General features: G+C 42.9%; 1 protein-coding gene across 6 annotated transcripts; it reads right to left on the reverse strand.

Moving 5' to 3' along the window:
• Window position 1: 1 nt before the first annotated feature.
• cyth1b (cytohesin 1b) lies at window positions 2-21,622 on the reverse strand. Of its 6 annotated transcripts, XM_025010694.2 has the most exons (13): window positions 21,500-21,622; window positions 18,667-18,866; window positions 8,407-8,489; window positions 4,854-4,918; window positions 4,531-4,597; window positions 3,589-3,707; window positions 3,197-3,390; window positions 2,960-3,108; window positions 2,283-2,395; window positions 1,744-1,822; window positions 1,598-1,669; window positions 234-388; window positions 2-142 (listed from the first exon to the last, which is right to left on the reverse strand). In XM_025010694.2, the coding sequence occupies exons 2-13, from the start codon at window positions 18,725-18,727 to the stop codon at window positions 64-66; spliced, it is 1,236 nt and encodes a 411-aa protein (XP_024866462.1). In that variant the 5' UTR covers window positions 18,728-18,866; window positions 21,500-21,622; the 3' UTR covers window positions 2-63. The 6 variants fall into 6 exon arrangements, with proteins under 6 accessions (XP_024866462.1, XP_037836624.1, XP_037836625.1 ...); XM_037980696.1 differs by lacking the exons at window positions 18,667-18,866; window positions 21,500-21,622 and adding an exon at window positions 17,616-18,025; XM_037980697.1 differs by lacking the exons at window positions 18,667-18,866; window positions 21,500-21,622 and adding an exon at window positions 12,957-13,152.
• Window positions 21,623-23,597: the final 1,975 nt, after the last annotated feature.

Below are 23,597 nucleotides of genomic sequence, written 5' to 3' on the forward strand. Positions count from 1 at the left end.
GAAGAAGAGGAGCGTCGCTGCTGAGGGGAGGTCCGTTCAGACCAGAGGCCTCGGCTCCGGGTCCTACAGCCCCTTCAGGGCGGAGATCTTCTTCTTCCGAGCTGCCAGCATCTCGTAAAACGGGTCTTTGCTGATGGCCGCTCTGCAGGTGGTAAACAGAGGAAGACAGTTAGCCTTCATCATCATCATCGTCGTCGTCAGTCTGATGATCTGCAGAGGCAGGAAGGACTCACTTGATGCTTTTGATCCATTCGTCCTTCTCCTCTGCGGTCGGAGCAGAGATTCTGTAAACCGTGTGGTTCCCCTCCACCACGCGGCCGTCGGCCTCCGTCTTACAGGCCTTGATCACCTGATCCTTGTTGTTGGCGATGAAGAGCTCGAAGCAGTTCTGGGAGGAAGAACGTGGAGCGAGTCGATGGAACCAGAGATTAAATGGGGGAAGAAGGTTTGAAACGAGTTTTTAAAAAAAAACAAAAAACAAAAAACACATTAAGCTGCTAAATTCACTTCTTAACTGCAATAATCATCATTTAAAGGAGGAATAAACAAGATTTTCATTCAGGTGCTGAGTAACTACATTAGTTTGGTGATCTGTTAAAAGGTTTTCCAAAATAAATCCTTTTTCCAGCAATGTTAAAATTTTCAAACTTTGTCAAAAACAAAGTCAGGGTGCAGATTTAAGCCAACGACAAACTGATTAGAAAAGTACTGCAGGAATTTAAACCGACAAGTTTTTTTTTTTTTTTTTAAGACTAACGCCTCCAGTGGTCAGAAACAGAACTACAGCTGAAGACGAGGCCATGGAAATGTCAGAAATGATTGAGATGTCCTAAAAAAGAGCTGATGAAATTTAATTTAAAACAAACAAAAAAAAAAAACAGCACTAAATCCAAGGAAGTCAAGATATCAGGATGAAATATCTGTAGCTTTAAAAACAACTCTTAACTGAAACTAAACTAAACGATTAAGAAGCTTGAGGGTTCATTAAACTTTTCCAGGTTTAATAATGTTACAAAACATGAATAAGCAGCTTTGAACATTTCAGATGGTGCAGAAATATAAAGATGATTATGTGAGAGAAAAAAAAGATTAAATAAAAAACAAAGACTTACGACACAGATTGAGTTTTTTTTGTTAATCTGGGAACGACTTATTTTTTCTATCAGTTCAGGATGTTGGTGGGAAAATAAGGAAATAAATGTTGTGGCATTATAAAAGTTTATGGAATTGCTGCAGTGAAAGTGTCGTGATCAGAGCCGTAGGTGGTCTAACAACAAATAAACAAAAAGAAATAAAAAGGTTATGACTTTTTTCCCACAAGAATTCAGTTCCTTTTGGCAACACATCCGTCACAAAGATGAACTTTTCTAACCAGAAAAGGAAGATTATACAACTCCCTGGATGGTTTCAAGTAAAAAAAGCAGAAAAGAAACATGACCTGCAGGAGAGTTTTGTCCATTTTTAATATCCCGAGACCCTCATTTTGAGACATTATCATTCTTCTGAAGCGAATTAGCTTCAAGCTTTCTCGTTTTTAAATTTCTAATGGCTTGAAAACAACGTTTGTGTTCAACTGCACAAAAGAAGAGAAGCTTACCGGTTTCTTCGAGTCTTCGATCTCTCTTACGCTCAGGTTTTCCAGGGGAATGATCCCTCTGGGTTCCTTGTCCTTGTAGGCAGACGGGAGAACACAGCGTTAGAACCTGGACGAGCAGAACCGCCCCGCAGACGGGAGGAACTCACCGTGGTGTATTCGAAGTAGTAGAGGCAGTTGTCTGTGAGGATAAACCAGCGTCTCTTCCAAGTCTTCACTCGTCCGCCTGAGGACAGATCACAGGGGAGCTGCGGCTTCAGTGAAAACAGAAAACTGGAGCCGATGTTTGCGGCGACACACGAGCAGCAGGTTAATCAAAGCCCACCGACAGCAGCAGCTCGGGTTAGAAACGAGAAGCAGACGTGAAATTTGTCTTTTTCCACATCAGGACACAGCAGAGGGTGAAGTCGGATATTAAAGCGATCCGTTTAAGCTTTGTTCGGTTTATAATGCAGAGGTAAAAGCACACAACCAGTGCGAGGGAAGGCAGATCTGTGGCAAAGCAGTGCGCCGAAGCAGGGAGGGCTGAAGAATACAGTTTTCATACGTACCTCCTGGAGTCACAACCATGAAACACAAACAAGAAGAATATCAACAACAGATCAGTTCCTCTTCATCTTATTACACAGAGTGTCCACATGAGGGCGGCCTAATCTAAAAGGGGAATGGGACAGAAAAGGTCCTCGTACCGAGCTTCAGCAGCCAGCCTTCCCTGTCGGGGTTAAAGAAGGTGTGAGTGAGGTCGTTCCCATCATCCTCTGGGATCTTAAAGGGTTCGTTCTTGATGCTGTCGTACAGATTCTGCAGAGTGGGGGAGATACAGCGACTCGTCATCACCTAAAATCTGATTACCCGAGGGACTCAAGATGGCTGCCGCAGCCAACTGACCACGACTCGGCTGATTTTACAGATATTTAGCTCAGATTTGGTGTGGTAGTAGCTGAGGGTCATTCTCTGAGCGTGACAGCACGAAAGGCGGCGGGTCATTTTTTTAGTTTTTCATATTTTCTTGTTAAACCGCAGTGAACTAAATGGTAAAAACGTGAACCAAATGTACAAAAATGATCTAAATCTTCAGCTTCAGAATGGTTGGACATAAACAAGACAGATATGTGCAAAAGTTTTAGAGCAGATTTATAAAATATTGGAGTTGAGTTGTAAAAAAAAAAAAGCTCGGGAACTGTAAACTCTTACAGATCAGTAACCATGACAGCGATTCAGGGATAGAAATGGGGTTTTTTTCCCCCACTGAAAAAAGCGTTGTGTGCATCTAAATGAGACCTAACGCTGTAATCTACTGAAAAACGAAGGAGCGAACGCAGAGTTTGTTAAATCAGCTGAGACTGAGAAGCGAACTCGTCTCACTCTGAGCAGGTCCTCGGGCAGGTCTCCTCCGTCGTTGATGCCTCTGTTCATGGCGGTGAACCTCTGAACCGACGGCTTGTCCTTCACGTTGGGGTTGTGAAGACTCGTGTTCAGCATGATGACGGCGAACGACAGCACGTAACACGTGTCTGAAAACAGGAAGGCGTGCGCTCAGTGCAGAAATAGAAAAGAAAACAGGTGTTCACAGAACTGGAGTGAAATGAGGGTTTCTCGTACCGGTGCTCTGAAACACCCCGGGGTTGCAGTGACAGTAGCGCCGGGCGAACGCCTCCATCATGCGGTCGATCTTCTGGGCCTCGCCCGGCAGCCGGAAGCTCCACAGGAACTGCCTGAGCGCCTGGACTAGGTTCAGGTCTGTGAACTCGTGGAGGTCCAGGAAGGCGTGCAGGACTTTGATGTTCAGCTCATCTCTGCACGAACGCACCGGCGCCGGGGAACAAACAGAGGAACGAGATCCGAGATGAGAACCGATTCATTTCTAATCCTCACGTTTGGTTTCCTCGTTAATAAGATTTAATTTCTCCTTTGATTCATGCAAACACGACCAGTTCTGGAGAAGTCTACAGACCAGAAATAAAGTTCTCTGAGAACAGAGAGTCACGTCTCACCTCTCCCCCAGGTAGTCTCCGATGGCGGTCTTATTAAGCCCCTCCCCCTTGTAGAGAAACTGGGCGATGTCTTCGCTGGTGTTTTTCAGCAGCAAGCTGTCAATCAGGAAGCGAATGCCCTGGGAGAAGAAAAAATAAAATCAAAAACTAACTCAAAATAAATGTTCTTAAGTGATCAAACAGTTGGTTCTAGTTAGTTACAAACACTAACTAGTTCACTTGTTTCCAAAATAGTTTTATTCACAAACTGACTGAGAGCCTTAATAATTAAAGGTTGCTTATCACCCGCCGCCTCTCATGGTCAGTTTTAGACTAGTTATAGTTAAACAGTATAAACTATTATGAGTTAGTTAAGATATGCTACTACCACACTGAATTTTAGCTCAATGTCTGTAAATTTGACTGAGTTGCAGCCATTTTTATGTTTTTTAAAAGCAGCTGGCTGTGGCGGCCATCTTGAATCGGGTTGACTCCATAAAGTTGATCCGAAGATAACTTTGAGTTTCAGTCAAATCTGTCCTGTGGTTCATGAGGCGTTTTGCTAACAGATATAAAAAGGCAAAAACGTTACAGAGAGCGAGAAAAAGGGTCAAAATATTTAGGATTCAGACAAAGAAATACACCTAAACTCACAGAAACAATTTATAGAATTCAGAAATGTTTGCTTCTTAAGCCACAAACTAAACGCATCTCTTCAACCACCGTTTCCTGTTAACAGGAAGTTCAAACATCTCCCTGAGAGGCCGCCAAGTTTTAGTTTCTCTTCTGATGAAGTTAAAAAATAAAAATCGTAAAACGATTCTGCTCGAACACAACATGATCACGTCTGTAAGACCTCGAAGCAACAAGATAAATAAAAGAAAATGGGATTTTTGGGCCAAGTTTAAGTTTATTTAAAACGAGATAACTGACTCGATTCTGTTAAATGTGGACTGGACTCACCTTCGTGGGGTCCATGTTGAACTTCTTTCGGCCGATGGCCATCTGTTTGTTTCTCTGCATGCTTTTCCTACAAACAGATAAAACAAACTCTTCACCAGCTCCGAACAACAGAACCTGGATTTATCCGTTTCTAGAAAGTTAAGTTTGTGGATTTAACTCTGGTCTGTTTCAAGTCATCGTAACAAAACTGGAGGATAGAGTCTAAACAGAATATCTGGTATTGTAAACAGTGTTTTTTATCTCTCGGTCCTCTCCGTGAAGGCTGAGGCGAGTGTTGCTGCCTCCGCACGAAGCACAGAAACAACATCTGAGTGATACTTCACCTCTCTTCAGTCAGGCCCAGGTTTTCGATCTCATTGGTCACTTCTGCGATCTCATCCTTCAGCCTCTGAGAGCAGACAGACAGGGAGACGTTTAACAACAGCAGCACTCGACCCTCCGGAGATGCTTTGATTGAATGTTTTTACGAGAAATTACAGATTCCCTGAACACGCCACGGAGCAGCTCCGCCCACTGCTGCAGACACTCTCTGGGATCTGCAGCACCTGTTCTGGGGTCAGTTCTCCCCATCATTTACCCCCCCCCACCCGTCTCCCTTTCTGCTGACCCAGATTAATCCAAACACACACACACACACACACACCTCAGATTAAAAGCCCGACTGAATCTGTCCACCTTCACATTTGGGAAATAAGGACGCGCGTTTCCATGGTAACGCTCTCATAAGCGAACAGCATCCTCTGTATCCATTACCGGAATGTTTCCTGGTTTGTTACCCATTAGTCCGTGGGGCAATAACTGGGAGGAGCTAAGAGGCGAGACACGACGGACAGATTGGTGGATCTGCGTAACAAACTCCATCCATCCATCAGTTTCCCGCCTCCGCCCGGAGGCTGAGAGCTTCAGACAGCCTTTAATTGAGTCCAGGATCAGCCGACGGAACCCTTTTTGTTTTAATGTTCATTTACAGCTTTACAGTTTGCAGAAATATTTATTAAAATATCCAGAAAACATCAACTAAACCTGAGGAATGACATTTTCTGTAGAAATGAAACTTTCTGAAGAAGCTGAAACTGAGTCGTTAAAGTTCAAATGGAGCAAAACACGAGCTAAAGGAAGCAAAATGCTAGCTAAAACACAAAACTATGTAAAGACCAAAAGCTAAAACTAACAGAAGGCTAACTACAAGCTAAAATAACAAAACTCTACCTAAAAGCTGAAAAGTAGCAAAAGGCCAGCTACAAGCTAAAATAATAAAATAGTAGCTAAAAGCTAATAGTAGCAGAAGAAGACAAAACTAGAGGCAGTTTGTTGAAGCAGATTTTAAGGAGAACAAAGAACTAAAGTGAACTCTGCGTTTTCCTGTGGGGGGGTGATACTTTTAGAAATGCTTATATTTATTTACAAGTATCTAATTAACCAAAGTGACAGCAGCTGGCTCCGGACTGAGCTGAAGGTGTTGAGAAACGAACGGCTAAAAGAAGCACAAACTATGAAGAAGTAGAAAAACACAAAAAATAAGAAAACGGGATGAATGCCGAGTCAGCATTTACGTTGTTGTGTCCCCGTTTTTTAAATTTTTTTTTATTTGTGCTGACTCAGCGTTCCGCACACACCGAATGTTCTGTTCCTGACGCTGAACTCGTCACTCTGTTAAAAGGGTCAAAGAATCAGCACCGGAGCATGAGTATCCAGAACCCTTCGGAACGTCAAGGAACATCTCGTCTCCCCCTCACTCGTCACGTGTCTGCAGACATCTGGCAAAGTTAGGAAATCTTAGAGAAAACCTCGAATGGAAGATCTGATAAAAGACTTCCTGCAGAATATTTATACTGGATCCAAAACAAAACCTGAAATCAAATCTATTGTTTAAAAAAGGCACAAAAACCAAGTTTACTGTTGGTTTTAATAAAAGACTAAACGTTTCTAATATCCTACATTAAAGGAGTCAGTATATCCTAATGTGTTCTGTGTCGATAATAAATGTGGCTAATAAAACAGAAAACCAGTTTAATAACAGCAGCCAACATGAAACTCTGTGCCTCGAAGGCTGAGAACAAGAGGAACATGATAATTATTGTGCTTTCCAAAACCTTACAAAACCCATAAAACAAAGAAAAATACCAACTCTTCATAGCTGTAAACAGAAACCAGAAAACTTCTGGGATTTTAAGGCGGTTTAAGTCACAACGAGTAAATAAAAAGCTAATATATTCTGTTTTCTGCTCCTCAAAACCAGCATTAAAAACCACCGACTTCCTGCTCATTTGATTGTTTTAGGTTTTTATTCAGCTACGAGGCCTGGACTGAGGACAAAGAGCTGATTATTTGTTTAAGGTTGCAGGAGGTGAACCGTCCCTTCAGGCAGCGAGAGGAGGAAACACACGAGGAGGGTCCACACCCCCCCAAACAGAGAGGATCATCCGTCCTGATTGTGTACAGTAACGCTCTGCTGATCATCCCCCTGCACCACACACACACACACGTCGACCTGAGGACACAGAGGAGGCAGCGCCGCAACCTGGAATTTAAACAACGAGGAGGAAAAAAACAAACAAACAAACCCGAACAGAACGACATCTGCTCGTTTCAGAGGAAACGATAAAAACCGAAGACGACCACAAAGTTCCCAGCCAGGAGGGAAACAAACTCAGACAAAACGCTCAGCTGAGAAAATAAACAACACAACTAAATAATAATCTGTTCATAGCAGATTAAAGTTTATCAAAATTAGGCTCCTGCTAAAACGAACATATTGATCCTGAAGCTCATTAAGCTGCAAACTACTTCACCTTTTCAAGGAAAAATTCAGAATTTCATAATAATCTTCCTTAATTAGAACAAAGGTATTCAGTACTGTCTTATAAAAAACACAAAGGGCTGCAAGTTTTTTAGATTTTCTCCTTTTGTTTAACAGCAGAGGTCGATCGATGTGAGTTTTTCTGCACAGATTTTTATGTTTTGGTTAATATGCGTTTCTCATTTCACATAAAATAAATTTTAAAAAACCCTCTGGAATCAAACGTCACAAACAAAATATTCTGTCCATCAACAGGACAAAGATCTGTGAACCAAACTACAGGTTTTTTTATTTTTATTCCTTCTGCTCTGTTCACAGGATTTAACTCGACATTAATCTGAAACTACAATAATCTAACAATGAACACACCTTACAGTAACTACTGATGGATAAAACAGAAACAAATCTTATTTTTTAGACTTTTATGGGAACTAAAAGAGGGGTTTTGGTTTATATGTGCTTTAAACTAAATCCAAAAAACTCTTAAAGGAAAACCGAATAATTTGGAATAATTGCGCCCTGCTGCCTGTCTGTTTGACTTGCTGCTAATATTAACGTGTTTACGCACCTGGGGACTTCAGGTAACAACAAGTTTATGATTACAGGAAAGCTGTTTGCTCTGTTTTGGAGGGTCCAAGTCCTATTTAGGGTTGCGGTGGAAGCAGACACCTTCTCTAACGTTAACATCAGCCGCTCCTGTTTGAGAAAACTCCTAATCGGTTACTTTGTGCTACAATCATCCCAGAGATGCTTGGATTCATCCCGTTTTGTGTGGATTTGTGTTATGAAGGGCCCGAAAACAACCTTCTGATTCGTGCTACACTGATAAACTAAGAAGAGATGAGACTAAATGTCTGTAAGAACTCGAGCTCGTGTATCAGCGGCTCTCTGTCTTTGTTCGAGAGTTCTGATCACAAGCGGAGCGGAGCGCACAAACAAGTGATTCATGCAGATCGTTTATGACTAACAGAGTTTGTGCATCTGGCTCCGGTTCAGCCGTAAGTGAAAGAAAAGGAGGTGATGCCTTTTCTTTTCTCCCCAGAGTCAGGAGTTTAAGTCCGAGAGGCGCTCCTCACCTGAATGTCCTGCAGCAGCTCTTGTTTCCGGCGGCGGATGCTCTCCAGCTCCTGTCGCTCCTCTGGACTCAGGTCATCAGGCACTGAGGGGCAGGAAAGACACCAAACATCAGATATTCTCTCATCCCTCACACACAAAGAAATAAAAAAAAAAGGGAGACCTGAGAGTCCCACGGCTCTGGATCGCTATGGCAACACAATCTCAGCTCCATCAAATTACGCCACCCCTTTAACCGCATAAACACAGACATACCAGGACCCGAAGTGGGAGATGGAATCAAACTCCTTCCTTCTTACACAGATGGGATCTCAAGCATTTAAAAAAACGAAAAATTAAAAAGCTGGCAACCGTTATCACATCAGGAAGAGGGGAAATAAATTCAAACCAGGAGCGCCGCATTCGCAAACCGAACAAAGAAGAAGAGGTTATTAAAATAAACTGATGTTCATTCAGTCAAATGTTGGCTTCCTTCTGTATAAATTAACATTTTTTTTGCTCGTGTCTGTGCGCTTGTTTCCGTCTCGTTAGCAAAATATCTTGTGAACAAGAGGACACGTCTTAACGACACACTCAGGAAGTAATAATTGTTTGCACGTCTACAGCCGATTGGTCTGATCAACCTCAGCCAAAAACACAAAAACGGTCACAACTGGGGTCATTTTACAGACACGGAGCTAAAATCTGACGCGGTAGTAGCTGAGAGTAGCTGAGGTTTGACCAAAAAAGGGCTAAAACTGACATTTCTCATCATAAAACCATATTAGTTTAAATCTCTGGCCTATTTTCATTCCTTCAAGGAGTGCTAGGCCTTTAATTTTAAATTATATTTTCTTTCCTGACGTGATGGACGTCAGTGGACATGTCTGTCCCCCTGTTTGCGATGCTGAAAGACAAGAAGGTCTATCAGGAATGGGGGAACAAGATGTTCGCTTTTAACTGTACAGAAACCCCCGGATGAGTAAACGCCACGTTAGGCTTGATAAGTTAGTGTATCTCCTGAGCTCCAGTGACTGTCCCGAGGAAGAAACACACCCGTAACGGAGTGTGTGTTCTGATAGGACAGGAGTTACAATAAATATCTGCAGAGGGGTGATAAGTAGGCTGATGAAGAAGAGGGAACGCAACGCCGTCACATTTCTCATATCTGAACAGCCGGCTCCAATATTATTTTCATTTCCTCAACAATAAAAATAAAAAAATGCACATATAAACAAGAAACCAAGGAGCACAATTAATGCTGATTACCAAGCTGCCACACAGGACAAGTCAAGCTGCGCCGCGGCCGTTTGTCGGCCTCATTACAGGAGTCCTACTGAGGGAGTCAAAGAAAAGGGCTCAGAAATGTTCATTTCACTTTGCCAACATGGCCGTGTCGCTCAGAGCGCCGCAGAAACGAGAGCGCGAAGGAGACCGGGGCTTCGAAAGATTAAAGTCACTTCAGCATTAACTCCATTTCACTCCGACACGAGTCAAACGGGGCTTGAACTTTTCCCACAACTAATGGTTTCTTTTTTTTTGTTTTAATCTTCAGATTTGTTTCGTAAAAACATGCAATAGTTCTGAACTTTGAGAGGAAGAAAAACAACGAGTCCGAGAGAAAAAAAAGGTCAGGCTGAGAAGCTAAACTTTGCTCAAAATGAGCCTTAAAAGAGGCTGTAAAATGGCTGCCAAAGATCTGCGTTGGCGTTCATGCTACATCATATTTGGAGGGAAATAAGCAACATTATTAGTGTTTATTTTGCCTGTGTGTGTGTGTGTTATCAATATCTAATGAACCACTGGACAGATTCTAGTGAAACTCTGAAACTTATCACATAAATTGACAGTAATTCCTTTAAGCTGGCAGGGCTTTTACTGTAACTGGTTTTAGGTTATTTGGTTTCTACCGTTCACGGTAATTCCCACGCCTGGCTCGCAGTTTTGCCCGGCTTTCTATTACCGAGGAAAAACTAGCTTTCACCAAAAGAGTTGGATATATATCTTTCACCTTTGCTAGAAAAAAAAAAATCTTTAAGCGGCCCTCACTGAATTTTAATTGAAAACCACTGATTCACGATACAGCAAGCACACTCAGGGACACGCTGACTCATCACACACACACACACACACACACACACACATCAACAAGAGAAAAAAGGTTTGAAGTAGGCTGGAGTAGCTCTTATTAAAAACCTGAGGGCAAGAATATCACAGCGTTGTGAAAGGAGAGGTAGTGAAACTGGCATTTAGAGTAACTTCCTCTCGCTCTGCCTTTTTGGGTTTTTTTTCCCAGAAGAGGAAATATGATGAGTGGTTTGTGACAGCTTATCAAACACCTTTTTTCAGACACAAACACGCTACATAAATAACATCGGGGGTCTTCAGCCAGCTGCTTCACATAGTATCGAGACTGCTAAGTAACAGGATGCCTCGTCGCCGATTATCAACACAGGCCTGCCTCAAGGTTTGCATCACATCCTGCTCAAAACGCACATTAATCAACCTGAAGTTACTGTACGTTTAACCGAGGTTTCGCAGGAAGACGTGACGGCACACACACACACATGCACTCGTTCTGGAAAGGCTTCTGCGAGAAACGCTCTGACGCAGACGTGCCGGTGACGCACCGCACACCTACACATTTGTGTCACCGTCCTGGGGTTCGTACCAGAGAGGGCTCCAGCCTGCCGAGCTTCCTCGCCGCAGCAGGTTTCAGTGGTTCCAGTTCAGTCAAGTCCGATTCCCAGCTCCAGAGTCCACACTTCTCACTTGGAGGTCTATTCTAATACACACATGAAAGCCCGTTTCGTGCAGAACAAGCAGAGCTGCCTTGCTTTGTGAATCAGTCCCAATCTTGTGGTCTTCCAGTCCCTCTAATCCTCAGGCTCTAATTCCAGCGGCGCGACGAGGAGGGGAGCCCGCCTGCAGCTAAATGAGGACAAACGTTTTTTTTAAGTGTGTGTCAGGGGAAAACCCTTGAACTCTCATCTCATCTGTCCATCTCGACTCCTCCCTGCCCGCCTCCCTCTCTCCCTCCCTGCACGAAGGACAGGAGGCTCCTCTGCGTGGATGCCGGTTTCCGAGAGAAAACAGGGGTTTTTTTCAGAGTTGTGGGTTTTGTCTTTAAAACAACTTAAAGTGAAGACACAAGGCGGCTGTTCTGCCTCTGCTCATCACATGTCTTCTCACAGAAAAGGCAAAAGAGGGGAAACAAAAAAAACGCCCGAAGCTTCGGTGTCAGACGCCGTTCACAAGGCAATAACTGTACACGTCCAAGTCCCCTGGCCTGAAGACAAGCGAGCTCAAAAGGATGGACGTAATCCTGGCCCTGCTGCTGATCGCATTCACGCTGCCTTAAGGCTCAAAATACAGAGATAAAGACAAACAGGAAGCAGAGATGAAAGAACAAACAAATGTGAGCTTAAAAACGCATCATGAAAAACATCCTGTGACAGAGAGACACAGTGGACCAACTCGCCGTCTTCTCTTCACAACAGAATTCAAAGTTAGTGGCAGCAGGTTGTTCCAGCAGAAATTAAAAAGGGCCTAGCATGATTCTGAAGGAGCGCCGACTTTCCAAACCAAATTTTAGCTCGCTTTATGCACAACCGGCTGAGGTATAGCCAGTTATGTGCGGGGTACGGCCGCCTAGCTGTGGCGTCCATCTTGAACGAGGCTGACTCCAAAAGTCAATTAGGTGTAGATGCACATCCAGTGATTATTTTCTGAAGGTTTCACCGAAATCCATCCTCTGATCACAGAGATAATTTGCTGACTCCAACTGTTCTCGTCGGGGACGACTCTCAGCTACTACCACGCCGAGCTTTCGGCTCAACATCTGCTAAACAGTCCTGAGTCGTAGCCGTCTTTGTGTTGCCTGCCTGAGGTCAGTTGGCCGTGGCAGCCATCTTACGTTTCCCTGCCGGGTGAAACAAATTTGGACAAAACAGCAGAAGTTGCCAAAACAATGTGGGAAAAAAAAAAATCTGTCCTGTCAGTTTAATTTCTGTGTTTTTTTTAATGTTCTGAGAGCGGAACGCATCCTGTAAGCCTGAGGCAGGAAGCAGCCGTTGGTGCAGCTGTGTTCAGGGCTGATTTCTAATCCAGATTTATTGTTGTTAGGTCTCCTTGTCTGAACTGAACCGTTGATGGGGTCCAAGTCTGGAGGACAGGCAGCCAAGTCAACTAAGTATCTTTTATTTTTTTTACTGCAACCCGTTCATTTCCAGCTAATAAATGGGATGCATTGACTGCACACAAAGCACAGACCCCCCCCCGGCCCCCTCTGGGCCCCCCCTGGGGTCTGGCCTCAGCCCAGATGATGATAATAATAATTGAGCCCTTGTAGCATTAACACACCAGCCGGATGGAGACTTGTTGCGTTGGCAGGAGGAAGCTACGAGGCAGAACTCGTTAAAATATTTCATATCCGGGCACACAAACGGGCCCCCTTTGCTCAAACACCAAGTCGGGATATTTAAGTGTTTATTGTTAATTACCTAACCTGGTTAAGGTTTAGCCGCGACGTTAATAAAAAAAAAAAAATCAAATAAAGCGTCTGAAAACTCACCAACTCCTTCTTCCGACTTCAGCACCATGTTGGTGAGATTCGGCACGAGTTGCCTCGAGACGTAAAAGTTTGACTTGGCCGTTTCAGGTGAAGTCGCGGGTTCTACAAACTCGGAAAACCGTTCAAATAAAAAAAAACAAACTGCAAGTTAATGACAACTGACTGCGGAGAAACAGCCGGCGGAGGCAGGGGTGGGGAGGACGGGGCGTGGCCTTCAGTAGACAGCAGCCAATCAGGGAGCGGGTGGCGAACCTCTGCGCTTTCCGCTCCAGATGATGGGGGCGGGACCCCAAACGGGCGACAGCCAATCGGAGAGCGGCCGGCAAAACTACATTCTCGTCAGGAAGACGAGGGCGGGGCTTAAACTGTCAACAGCCAATCAGAGAGCGACTAACAAACCTCATGTATTCTGTATCTATCGATCAATATTTATATTTATCGGTTGCGAGCGATTAGCGATAATGTTTTTTTGTTTGTTTGTGTAAAAGCGTCTGTTAGCAGAATATCTCATGAATAATAGGACGAATTTAGTAATCGCAGAAAGTAATCAGTTTAGTAAGTAATCACTTTAGGAGTCAACCCAATTCAAGACGGCTGCCACAGCCAACTGAACACAGAAAACACATTAAAGGCTGTAATTCAGTCAAATTTGCAGATGCTGAGCTGAGGTTTTGTGTGGTAGTAGCTGAAACTGATCCCCAATAAACACCCTGAGCGCTAACAAATTGCACAAGGTATGTGTTCAGAAATTGGCCATTAACTATGTGGAGTCAACTCTGTCTGTTAGCAAAATATCTCATAAACCACTGGACTGATTTTGATTAAACTTTCAGGAAATGATCACTAGATGTTCCTCTATAACTCATTACCCTTTGAAGCCCATCCAATTCAAGATGGCTGCGACAGCCAATTGACCTCATCCAACACAAAAATGGCTATAATTCAGTCAGTTTAACAGATACTGAGCTAAGATCAGGTGTGGTTGTAGCTGAGAGTCATCCTTGACACATACTACAAGCGCTAACAGATCACACAAGGTGTCACAATACTACATGAGATTGGACAATGCTATTTACAAAGTAGTAGTAGTAGTTTAAAACTCTAGCATGAAAGGTGGTGGTGCCTTCAGGGAATGCATGATATATATTTGGTTTTCAGTATATTTTTATTTCTGCAAGTGACTGATGAGAAAAGAGAAATGAAAGCAGACAGTTGGGACCGTGATTGCTGGCTAAAATCTGTATGCATCTTTGTATAATTTATGTATGTTTCTTATCTGCAGATTTGCTGACAAAACTCCCTTTTTTAACATAATTTGACCTGTGAACTTGTGTAGCTCTACAGTCGATCGAGTGGCTGAAAAGCTTGGCAAGGAGAAATAACGTTTTCCACATTTAAACAGGAAGAGGAAACAGGGCTGGACCTGATGTACGAAAAAAAAAGAAGAAAAGGAAATTAAGATAACAGTCTCCACCTGCCGAGGAGAAGGAATACAATCAGAGTCATTAGTGTGAAGGCGAGGGAAGCAGGTCTGCGATCAGAGATGGGCTGTTTGTGTGCGAGCAAAAAAAAAAGAAAAGGAAGGGAGAGCAGAGGGTGTAGTGAAGGACAAAGGAAGAAGAGGGCAAAGGATTGCAGCTGTGTGATTAAATCACAGCTTTATTCGAAGTTTGGGCACACCAAAAACAGGATACGACCAGGCGGGGTGAGAAGGAAACATAAAGCATTCAGTTTGCTTTTAGTCCATTTTCTTATAACTCAAATGGGAAAACAGGAGCTGTTGTCGAGTTTGTCTTGAAATGGATCCACAAAACTGTCAGGAGGAGCAGAGAGTCTGAAAAGAAGCTAGAACGAGAAGCTCTTAGAGGCAAAATAAACACGTCGGTCTTTAATTAGCTGTAATGAGAGTCTTTGTGACTTCTTTGATCGCAACAACACGACAGCTTCTTCTTATTATCTTCATAAAAAAAAGGTGTGAAAGTTGTTTTGTTGTGTTAAACTCATTACATCATTTTCCTGCACAACAAAGTGAACATAAAGTTATATTTTATGTTTGCATGTGTGTTGTTATCTGAATGACTTAATTTTGCTCATATATCAGATTTTTGCCCCCCAAAAATAATCAAATAGTAATTTTTGATTGTTATATCTTTTATTTTGGTGTTTCATATCAATTTAGTCAGTTTTTTGTCTTTTAAGAAATCCTCTTTGAATCGTAAAAGCATTTTGTGTCTTGGTAATTTTATTTCTTACATTTTTTTTCTCCTTGAGGGAATTTTGCACGTGTTTTGTTCGAATAATTATTTGACACAATGTCTTGTCTTGATAAAACTTTTGCTTTTTGTGTCTTTTTTGTTTGTGGTATTTATGTTTTATGTGTATTCCTGAGGTGAAACCAGGGGGCAGACTATCACAAACCTTCCACTTTCAACCAGGTTTAAACAGAATTCAGCTAAACCTAAATCCGTCCTTTCTCCGCTGTGGCTGAGAAATTATATTTAACTGCTATTCATTTGAAAATTACGCTCTTGAATCAATACATAATGGCAGCATCTAAACAGCTTTGCTCTCTTAGAAAAATGACAGAATGTGTTTTTATTTGAGAAGCTGACATGGAGAAAAATCAACCTTTTCAGATTCATTTTCTGTGCTGTACAGAAAAGAAAACCAATACAAAAAACTAGAAAGCATTTGAAGAAATTTTAAATTGGCACAAATGCAGCATCTACCCAAACCTCCAGCGCAGCTGTAATAATCTAAGATGGAGGAAAAGCCTAAATTTTAAAGTACGGTGACTAAAAAACGTCTTCAGTATTTAGCTTTCACTTTGCCCCTCATCACAGTCTCTCCATCTCACCTGCTGAAGCTTGGAACTCCTCGATGTCTTGGAGACCTCCCTCACTGTGATCCTTCCTCTTCGGTCACTCAGACCTGCTCTCGGTGGACTCGCATGTCTCACACGTGTCTTACATAAATCCCAAAAACATTAAACTGATAAATGTGCTCAGCCCCCGAAACTCAGTTCTGCGTTGAGCCGCCTTCCAGGATCAGGTCTCTTCAGGTCCGTCTCCGTCAGGGTGGTGCCGCTTGGTGCCGACAACCGGAGCTAATCAGTTGGACTGAGGTCTGGACCATTCCAGGACATTTACCTGGTCCTCAGGGTGGTTGTCCTGCTGGACGGTGGACCTCCGTCCAGGTCTCAGATCTTTGGAGGACTCCAACAAGCTCCTCTCAAGAATTCCTCTGTATTTTGCTCCGTCCATCTTTCCTTTAACCAGAAATCCAGTCCCTGCTGATGGAAAACATCCCCACAGCATGATGCTGCCACCACCATGCTTCGCTGCAGAGATGGTGTTCTCAGCCTGACGAGAGGCGGTCGGTTTGTAGCAGACATGATGGCCTAAAAGTTCAGAGTTTGGCACCTTTTCCCACATGTTTGGGAGTCCAGGTTTGTTTTCTTTGATTCGTGTCTTTTTCCTGCCGCTCCTCCAGGAGGCTCAGCTCTGTGCAGCTTCCAGCGGTCCTGTGGACAGATCCTCCCATCTCTGCAGACGAGCTCCAGCTCCATCAGGGTTATCTTTGGCCTCCTGGGTGTCCCTCTGATTACCGCCCCTCCCCGCCCGCTCCGTGAGTTTCAGTGGACGACCCTCTGTTTGCCATCGTCTCTCCATGTCCTAATAATGGATTTCACGAAGTTCAATGAGACGTTCCAGGCTTGGGATATTTTTGAAACCCAACCCAGATCTGTGCTTCTCAACGATTTTGCCTCTGACCTGCGTGTGAGTCCCTTGGTCTTCATGATGGCTCCCAGAGGCAATGACCTGGTGTTGATTCTGTTCATTTGACAGGTTTAATCCATTTGACTCTTAAGGTGCTCACAGGTGAACCTTCAGCGGCTTTAAACCACTTTTCAGTTTATTTAAAACAAAATATTTTCTCCATTTAACCTCAGTGTTATTCTGTAGACTTATTACTTGAAATGCAACTAAAAATCTATTTAAATTCCAGGTCGTAGCACAACAAAATAAAAAGATCACCAATAGGTTATGTCTGTGTAGACAAGATTTTTTTTTTTTTTTTAATAAACAAGGCTTCAGGTCAGTCTTCTTCGCAGGTAATAAAATTGCCCTAATAAAAGTGACCCCCAGGCTAATAATATAAACATCAAGAAGAAGAATAGAGGAAATGACTGCACTGTATTCATAAAAAAGTCTGAGCCAAATAAGGTTAACCTGTGTTCAGGGAGGCAGAATGAAATCACCTGCGCAGAGGGAGAGCAGTGGGCAGAGATGGAGATTATGTCACCCCAGCACCCACTGGAGAGGAGGATCCTGGACCAAGACGAGGGTGAAGGGTGTGCGTCATGTTCTCAAATCGAGCCCACCATCTCTCATACACACACACACACACACACACACACACACACTGACTCATGTGTGGACACGAGCGTGGAAATGGCACAAACATACAGAGAGCTCATAACTCCACATCACCACGGCAACTAAACACCGAAAGCACTTTGTTTCCCCTGTTTGTCCGTCGGGCGAAAGCAGCACAATGGTGTCGGGTGTCTTTTGTCTCGAGCTCAAACAGGTGACAGCGTGAGGAAGCACGAACAGACGAGAGTTTGCTCAAAAAAAGAAAAAAAGAATCCCTCACCTGAGGCTGAGGCAGCAGCAGGTGTCCCCGCTCGCACCGCAGGGCAGAGGAAAGCTTGGAAGCTGGACGCGCACAGCTCACTCACAGTCCCCATCCCCACACGGCAGAATTTACAAAAAGATTAATATCCTCCCAGCATCTTTCTGATTCTTTCCTCCCCTGAAAGGCTCCTCGTGGTTTCCCCTCCCGAGCGCCACCAGACTCTGGCAAACTCTGAGAAATAAAAATCCCTCCCTGCTCTGCTCTCTCTCCTGCCTCCTCGCTGCTGATCGCACACCTGACCTCCTCCACTTCCACGTGAAGTAAAAACAGAATAAGGATGATAAAATAAAAAAAACACTACGTCACCATGTCACTGTGAGGTCTGAAGAAGAAGAAGGAGAAACGACGCACAAATGTTCATCTGCAGGAACACACACCCACTGCTGTGTCACTTTGAACAGTTGTTACAAAAGTATTCTTGGAGGTGGTGACAAATGTCCACACACACACACACACACACACCTCACATCCTCCTGCTTCACACTTCCACGCAGTTGAGTTTAGTCAGAGCTGAGTAAAACAAACATACACCGCCCCTGAAAGTTGTGCTACTACTAACTATTAAACCCTTCAACGGGGAAAGTGATGTTTTGACTTTTTCATAGATTAAAGGAATGCATATCGCCCGCTGATGTTTCCACGCCAAAGATAGACTCAAATCATATCTCATGTAGCACCATGACAGTATGTCCAAAGGATCAGTCTCAGCTACTACCACACCAAATTTCAGCTCAGTAGCTTTAAAATCGACTGAATTATAGCCATTTCGGTGCAGGCTAAGTTTGATTGGCAGTGGTGGCCATTTTTAATTGGGTTGGCTCCAAAAGTTAAACATTTCTAGATGTGCACCCGATGATTACTTTCTGGGAGTTTTGTTAAAATCCTTCCCGTGGTTCGTGAGATATTTTGCTAACAGACAAAGTTTTGAGCAACATTGCTCTGAGTGTTTGTTGTGAATAACTCTCAGCTACTACCACAACTCATCTCAGGTCAGTGTTTGTGAAATTACCTGGGTTACAGACATTTTTGTGTTCCGGCCTCCAAACATTCATCAGTTTGTAGATGCACATCCAGGGATGACTTCCTGAATCTGCAGGAGATATTTTGCTAACAGACAGCCAAACGCCTGCGCATGTGGCGGAGCGATGATAGGTGGGAGGAGGAGGTTCAGCGGAGGGCGAGGTCAAGTTCGAGAGAAGGAGGTCAGGTCTGCAGAGAGAGGAGAGGAGAGGAGAGGAGAGGCCCAAACAGATTTAATGAGTGAAAGGAGATCAATGCTTTAAAAAAAGAAAAAACCCAGATAAATCCCTCCTGGACGAAGTTAATCCAGACAGCAGATGCAGCTTAAATTTAGACCGACTCTAAATCGAGGACGGCTGACATTTTTCACATGTTTTCACTTCTCTGATACTCGACACAGGAGGAACTCAGAGTTATAATTAGATCTTAATACGACTGAATCTGTTGCTGCTATGTTTGTGCTACAGCTGCTCTGAAAGACGCTTTAAACGTCTGAAATCCTCCCTGTTGCTTTAGATTTCGCCTCCAAGGAGCCAGAAAATGTCTCGATCAGTCGTTCTCCAAACGTCTTTTTGAGTCTATTTTTGAAATTTTGCTCCTTTTTTTTTTACCCAAATATCTCCTGAACAACTGGATGCATCTTAATGAAACTTACAGCCATCGGATGCACATCTACAACTAATTTACTTACTAATTTACTGATCTACTTTTAACCTGATTCAAGATGGCTGCCACAGCCAACTGATCTTACAAAAAAAAACAACCAAAAATGGCTTCAACTTAGTCAGTTTTACAGATATTAAGTTAAAATTTGAAGTGGAAGTAGCTGAGATTAGTCTTTAGTTCTAACTGATCACACAAGATTTTCAGTTTGACTATTTGGAGTCGATTCTGTTTGTCTGTTAGCAAAATATCTCCTGATTTTTGTGTAGATTTTAGGGAAACTCTGAGAGAGTAATCACTGGATGTATAGAGGTGTGGCTGCCACAACTGATCATCTTTAGCAAACACAGAAACGGCTGCAACGCTGGCGATGTTACAAATATTGTGTTCAAATTTCTTATGGTGGTAGCTGAGAGTCATCCTCATCACATACTCTGAGTGCTAACAGACCTCACAGTACGGAGATAAGATATGGCATGACAAGGTTGGACCAAAGCAGCTAGAGCTCCGTCTCTTCTCATCATAACGTGATGTTAATTCTAGTTTTTTTTGTTTTTGTTAACTCACAAAAACGCAGCAGATTTACTCTGAAATGGCTCCGAACGGGAGAGTAGGTGTTGTGATGCAAGCAGCCTCACTGAACGTTTTGGAGATTTACATATGAATAATAATAATGATAATAAAACAAAACCTCCGCTAGAGTTGTTCCTCTTCTCCCCTCTTCACCAGCATCCTTCAAATAAATTCACATTTCATGGAGTTTAAATGCCGTTGTGTTAAAGTTGAACCGCATTGAAAGGGAGAGAATCAGCAGCATCTTATCAGTGGGTGGTGAATGTGTTTCTGAGCTCTTCACAAATACATTTATACACAAAGGAGTGCATTAAAGGCAAGTCAGGTTCATTTGTATGGCACATTTCAGCAACAGGGCGGCTCGAAGCGCTTTACATCATAAAATCACAAAAATAAAAACAACACACAGTCACCGATTGGGAAACCAACAACAAATATTACATTTTATCGAGTATCATCATCAAACCACATCAGATATGTTGGTCAATGTTTCATTTATTATGGTTCAACTCTAAACAGGTGGGTTTTCAGCCGTTATCTAGACTGATTTTTCAGTTTTCTGGACGTTTGTTCCAGATTTGTGGTGCATAGCAGCTGAATCCTTCTCCATGTCTGGTTCTGGTTCTGTGATTCCAGAGGAGACCAGAACCAGAAGACCTGACTGGTCTGGTAGGTTGACACAACAGCAGCAGATCTTTAACGTACCGTGGTGCTGAGCACATTCGGTGATTTCTAAACGAGCAGAAGTTATTTTTAAAGTCTGTTCTCTGAGCTACAGGGAGCTTTGGGATCTGAGTTGTGTTTATTTGAATGACGGGACGGATAACCTCTCAGCAGCACAGCAGAAGAGTCCGTGGTCCTGTTTCAACACATTAATGTGGCGCACGCGGTCGGGAATGGCGGTGATATTATCGAGAGATGCAAATCTGTCGGTGTCCAGAGATTCGATTCCGATTTCTAGGGTCACGATTCGATTCAGAAACCAATTTTTTTAGAGCAGGGGTAGGCAATCCTGGTCCTCGAGGGCCACTATCCTGCATGTTTTTCTTGTTTCTCTGCTCCAACACACCTGATTCAGTGGTTAAATGACCTCTTCATGTTCTGCAGAAGCCTGTTAATCACCCATTGACTCAAATCAGGTGTGCGCCACATTAATGTGTTGAAACAGGACCACGAACTCCTCTGCTGTGCTGCTGAGAGGTTCTCAGGCTAAATTATTCCCTAAATCAAATTAGGATCTTAAAAAAAAATGCAAACAGCTCTAAATACTTTGACACAAAATGATTTATACCCGCTTAGAATTTTTTTAATTAAAAAAAAAAAAATAATTAAACAAGAATGTGTCTTGTTGATGCAACAGTTCAGAAAATTCTTATGAAATGTCATTTTCAAGTCAACGCTAAAATGTTTCCTGATTATTCGGAGAACAATTCTCCGAGCGATCTCATGACTAAGCTGTAGCCGAGTTTCCCTCCCACACTCAGTCATACCAAAAGTATTAGAAATTAACATTTAGCGTTCCCTGAAGGAATCCACGTCTAAAAACACCTCGAGTGCCAAAGTTTTAAACCAAAATCCCACATGACCTGTTAGTGTTGAGGAGGACTTTTATCTTCTATGAAATGGTTTCTTGGTTCTTCAGTTTCCACTGTGACGACCAGTCAGGTGACTGAGCTGCTGCAGGTGTGGCTCCACTGAGTGCAGCAGGTAATTAATGGGAACACCTGATTGGCTGATTTAGTCTGGTATAAAAGGGAACGGTGTTGTGCAGTAAAGGGGGGGGTCATTAGGCCTAATCCCCTCCTTGTTTGTCCTCCTTGGTTAACCTAATTTTTTTTTTTGACAGGTTTGCTTTTCTTTATTCTTCATTGCTTTTAAATAAATATTTGAAATATCGTCCTTGTGTCCTTTTCCCTTTGTTCAGGTTGTGACACTATAAAACTGACTGAGTCAAAACCAATTTGGTGTTTTGTTAAAGTTAATTAGCTGCGGAGGCCATCTTAAATTAGATCGACTCAAAAACTTAATTTTCTAAGTTTTGTTAAAATCCATCAAGTGACTCATGAGACCTTTTGCTAAGAGACAAACAGGTTCAACTCCAGCAGCTGCATCCATTTATTAACAGCCATCCTCTGGTTCATGAGATATTTTGCTAACAGACAAACTAAAGCGTTGCTGCCTGTGTTTTGCATGTTTCTTATATGGATTTGGACTAAAAAAAAAAGGCTTTTACTTCACATGTAGAAAAACGGTGAAAAAAAATTTAATTAGCACATTTTTTTGCACATTTCCTGTGATTTTGGGACATTTTCCAACCTGATTTTCCACATTTAAGGAATCTCAGCTGCTTTAAGGAAACACTCAGCTCGGAGCGAGCCGACCTGAGAGTCTCCAAACAAACAGGTTCACGCTGGACTCAGAGGACGCTCTGAATGAAGTCCTGTTCCATCTGCCTGGACCACATAAATGAGATCTATAGGAGGAGACGGGCAGAATGGCCGTTCTCATGACGCAGAACGCAGACTCCTTCAGAAAGGCCTCAGTTCCTTGGCAACAGATTGAAGTTGGCTTGAAGTCATTTAAAAAGGAAATTCACCCGACTGTGAGGGGAAGAGATGTTTTTCTGAGCCTTACAGAACAAAACCAGCTCATTTCTGAGTCCCGGAGAGAAAATAAAAATAATGTTAGGGACTCTGACTGAACTCTTAGATGAGAAATGAGAAAACTGCTTTTATGATTCACATTTGTGTCGGTTCGCTCAGTGGGAGGAATAAAAAGCCTACTATTCCTGCGAGGGAATGCATATCGCCCACGGCTTTTTAGTTCGGTAAATTAAACTGAGATCATCTCATTATGAGGAATAAGTTTTAGCTGCGTTGATTAAACAGTTCATTAAAAATCTCATCCAATATCGAGAAACTCGGAGGACTCTCAGCTACTACCACGCCAAGTTTTATCTCAACGCCTGTAAACGGACCCGAGTTAGAAGCATTCTTGCGTTGGCTAAGGCTGATTAGCCGTGGCGGCCATCTTGAATTGGAGCGACTCCGATGTCTAATCAGTTGTAGACGTACGTCCAGTTCTTACTTCCTGAGAGTTTTCGTTAATGCCTGCCCAGCGGTTCATGAGATATTTTGCTAACAGACAAACATGGTTGACTCCATGAGTTAGTGTCAGAGTTTTAGGTGACGTGTCGCCCTCGGGGTATGTGTTGGGGAGGATCCTCAGCTACCACCACACCCAGTTTCAGCTCAGTATCTGTAAAATTAGCAGAGCTATAACCATTTTTGTGCTTCCCAAGTTCAGTTGGCTGTGGCGGCCATCTTAGATTTGGTAGATTTTAAAAGTTAATCAGTTGTAGATGTTCATTCACTAATTACTTTCTGAGAATTTCATTAAAATCTGCTCATTGGTTCATGAGATATTCAGCAAACAGGACAGACAGACAATGTCAGAAACATTATCACCCTTTTGCCTTCAGCGATAACAAAGACAACAATTTTATCTGTTTGATGAAAATGTTTTCAGTCCGCAGATATTTGCCTGTCGCCAACCTTGAACCAGGCTGAGTTGCAGACATGAGTCAATTTTTTTTTGTTCTTTAAGGCCGGAGAGAATAATTCCCATCGTTTTCATACCTGAAACCATTCAACGAGCCTCTTTAACCCTTTACTGTCCCAGAAG

This window comes from Kryptolebias marmoratus, linkage group LG17, assembly GCF_001649575.2.
Source record: "Kryptolebias marmoratus isolate JLee-2015 linkage group LG17, ASM164957v2, whole genome shotgun sequence".
NCBI classification, from domain to species: domain Eukaryota; kingdom Metazoa; phylum Chordata; class Actinopteri; order Cyprinodontiformes; family Rivulidae; genus Kryptolebias; species Kryptolebias marmoratus.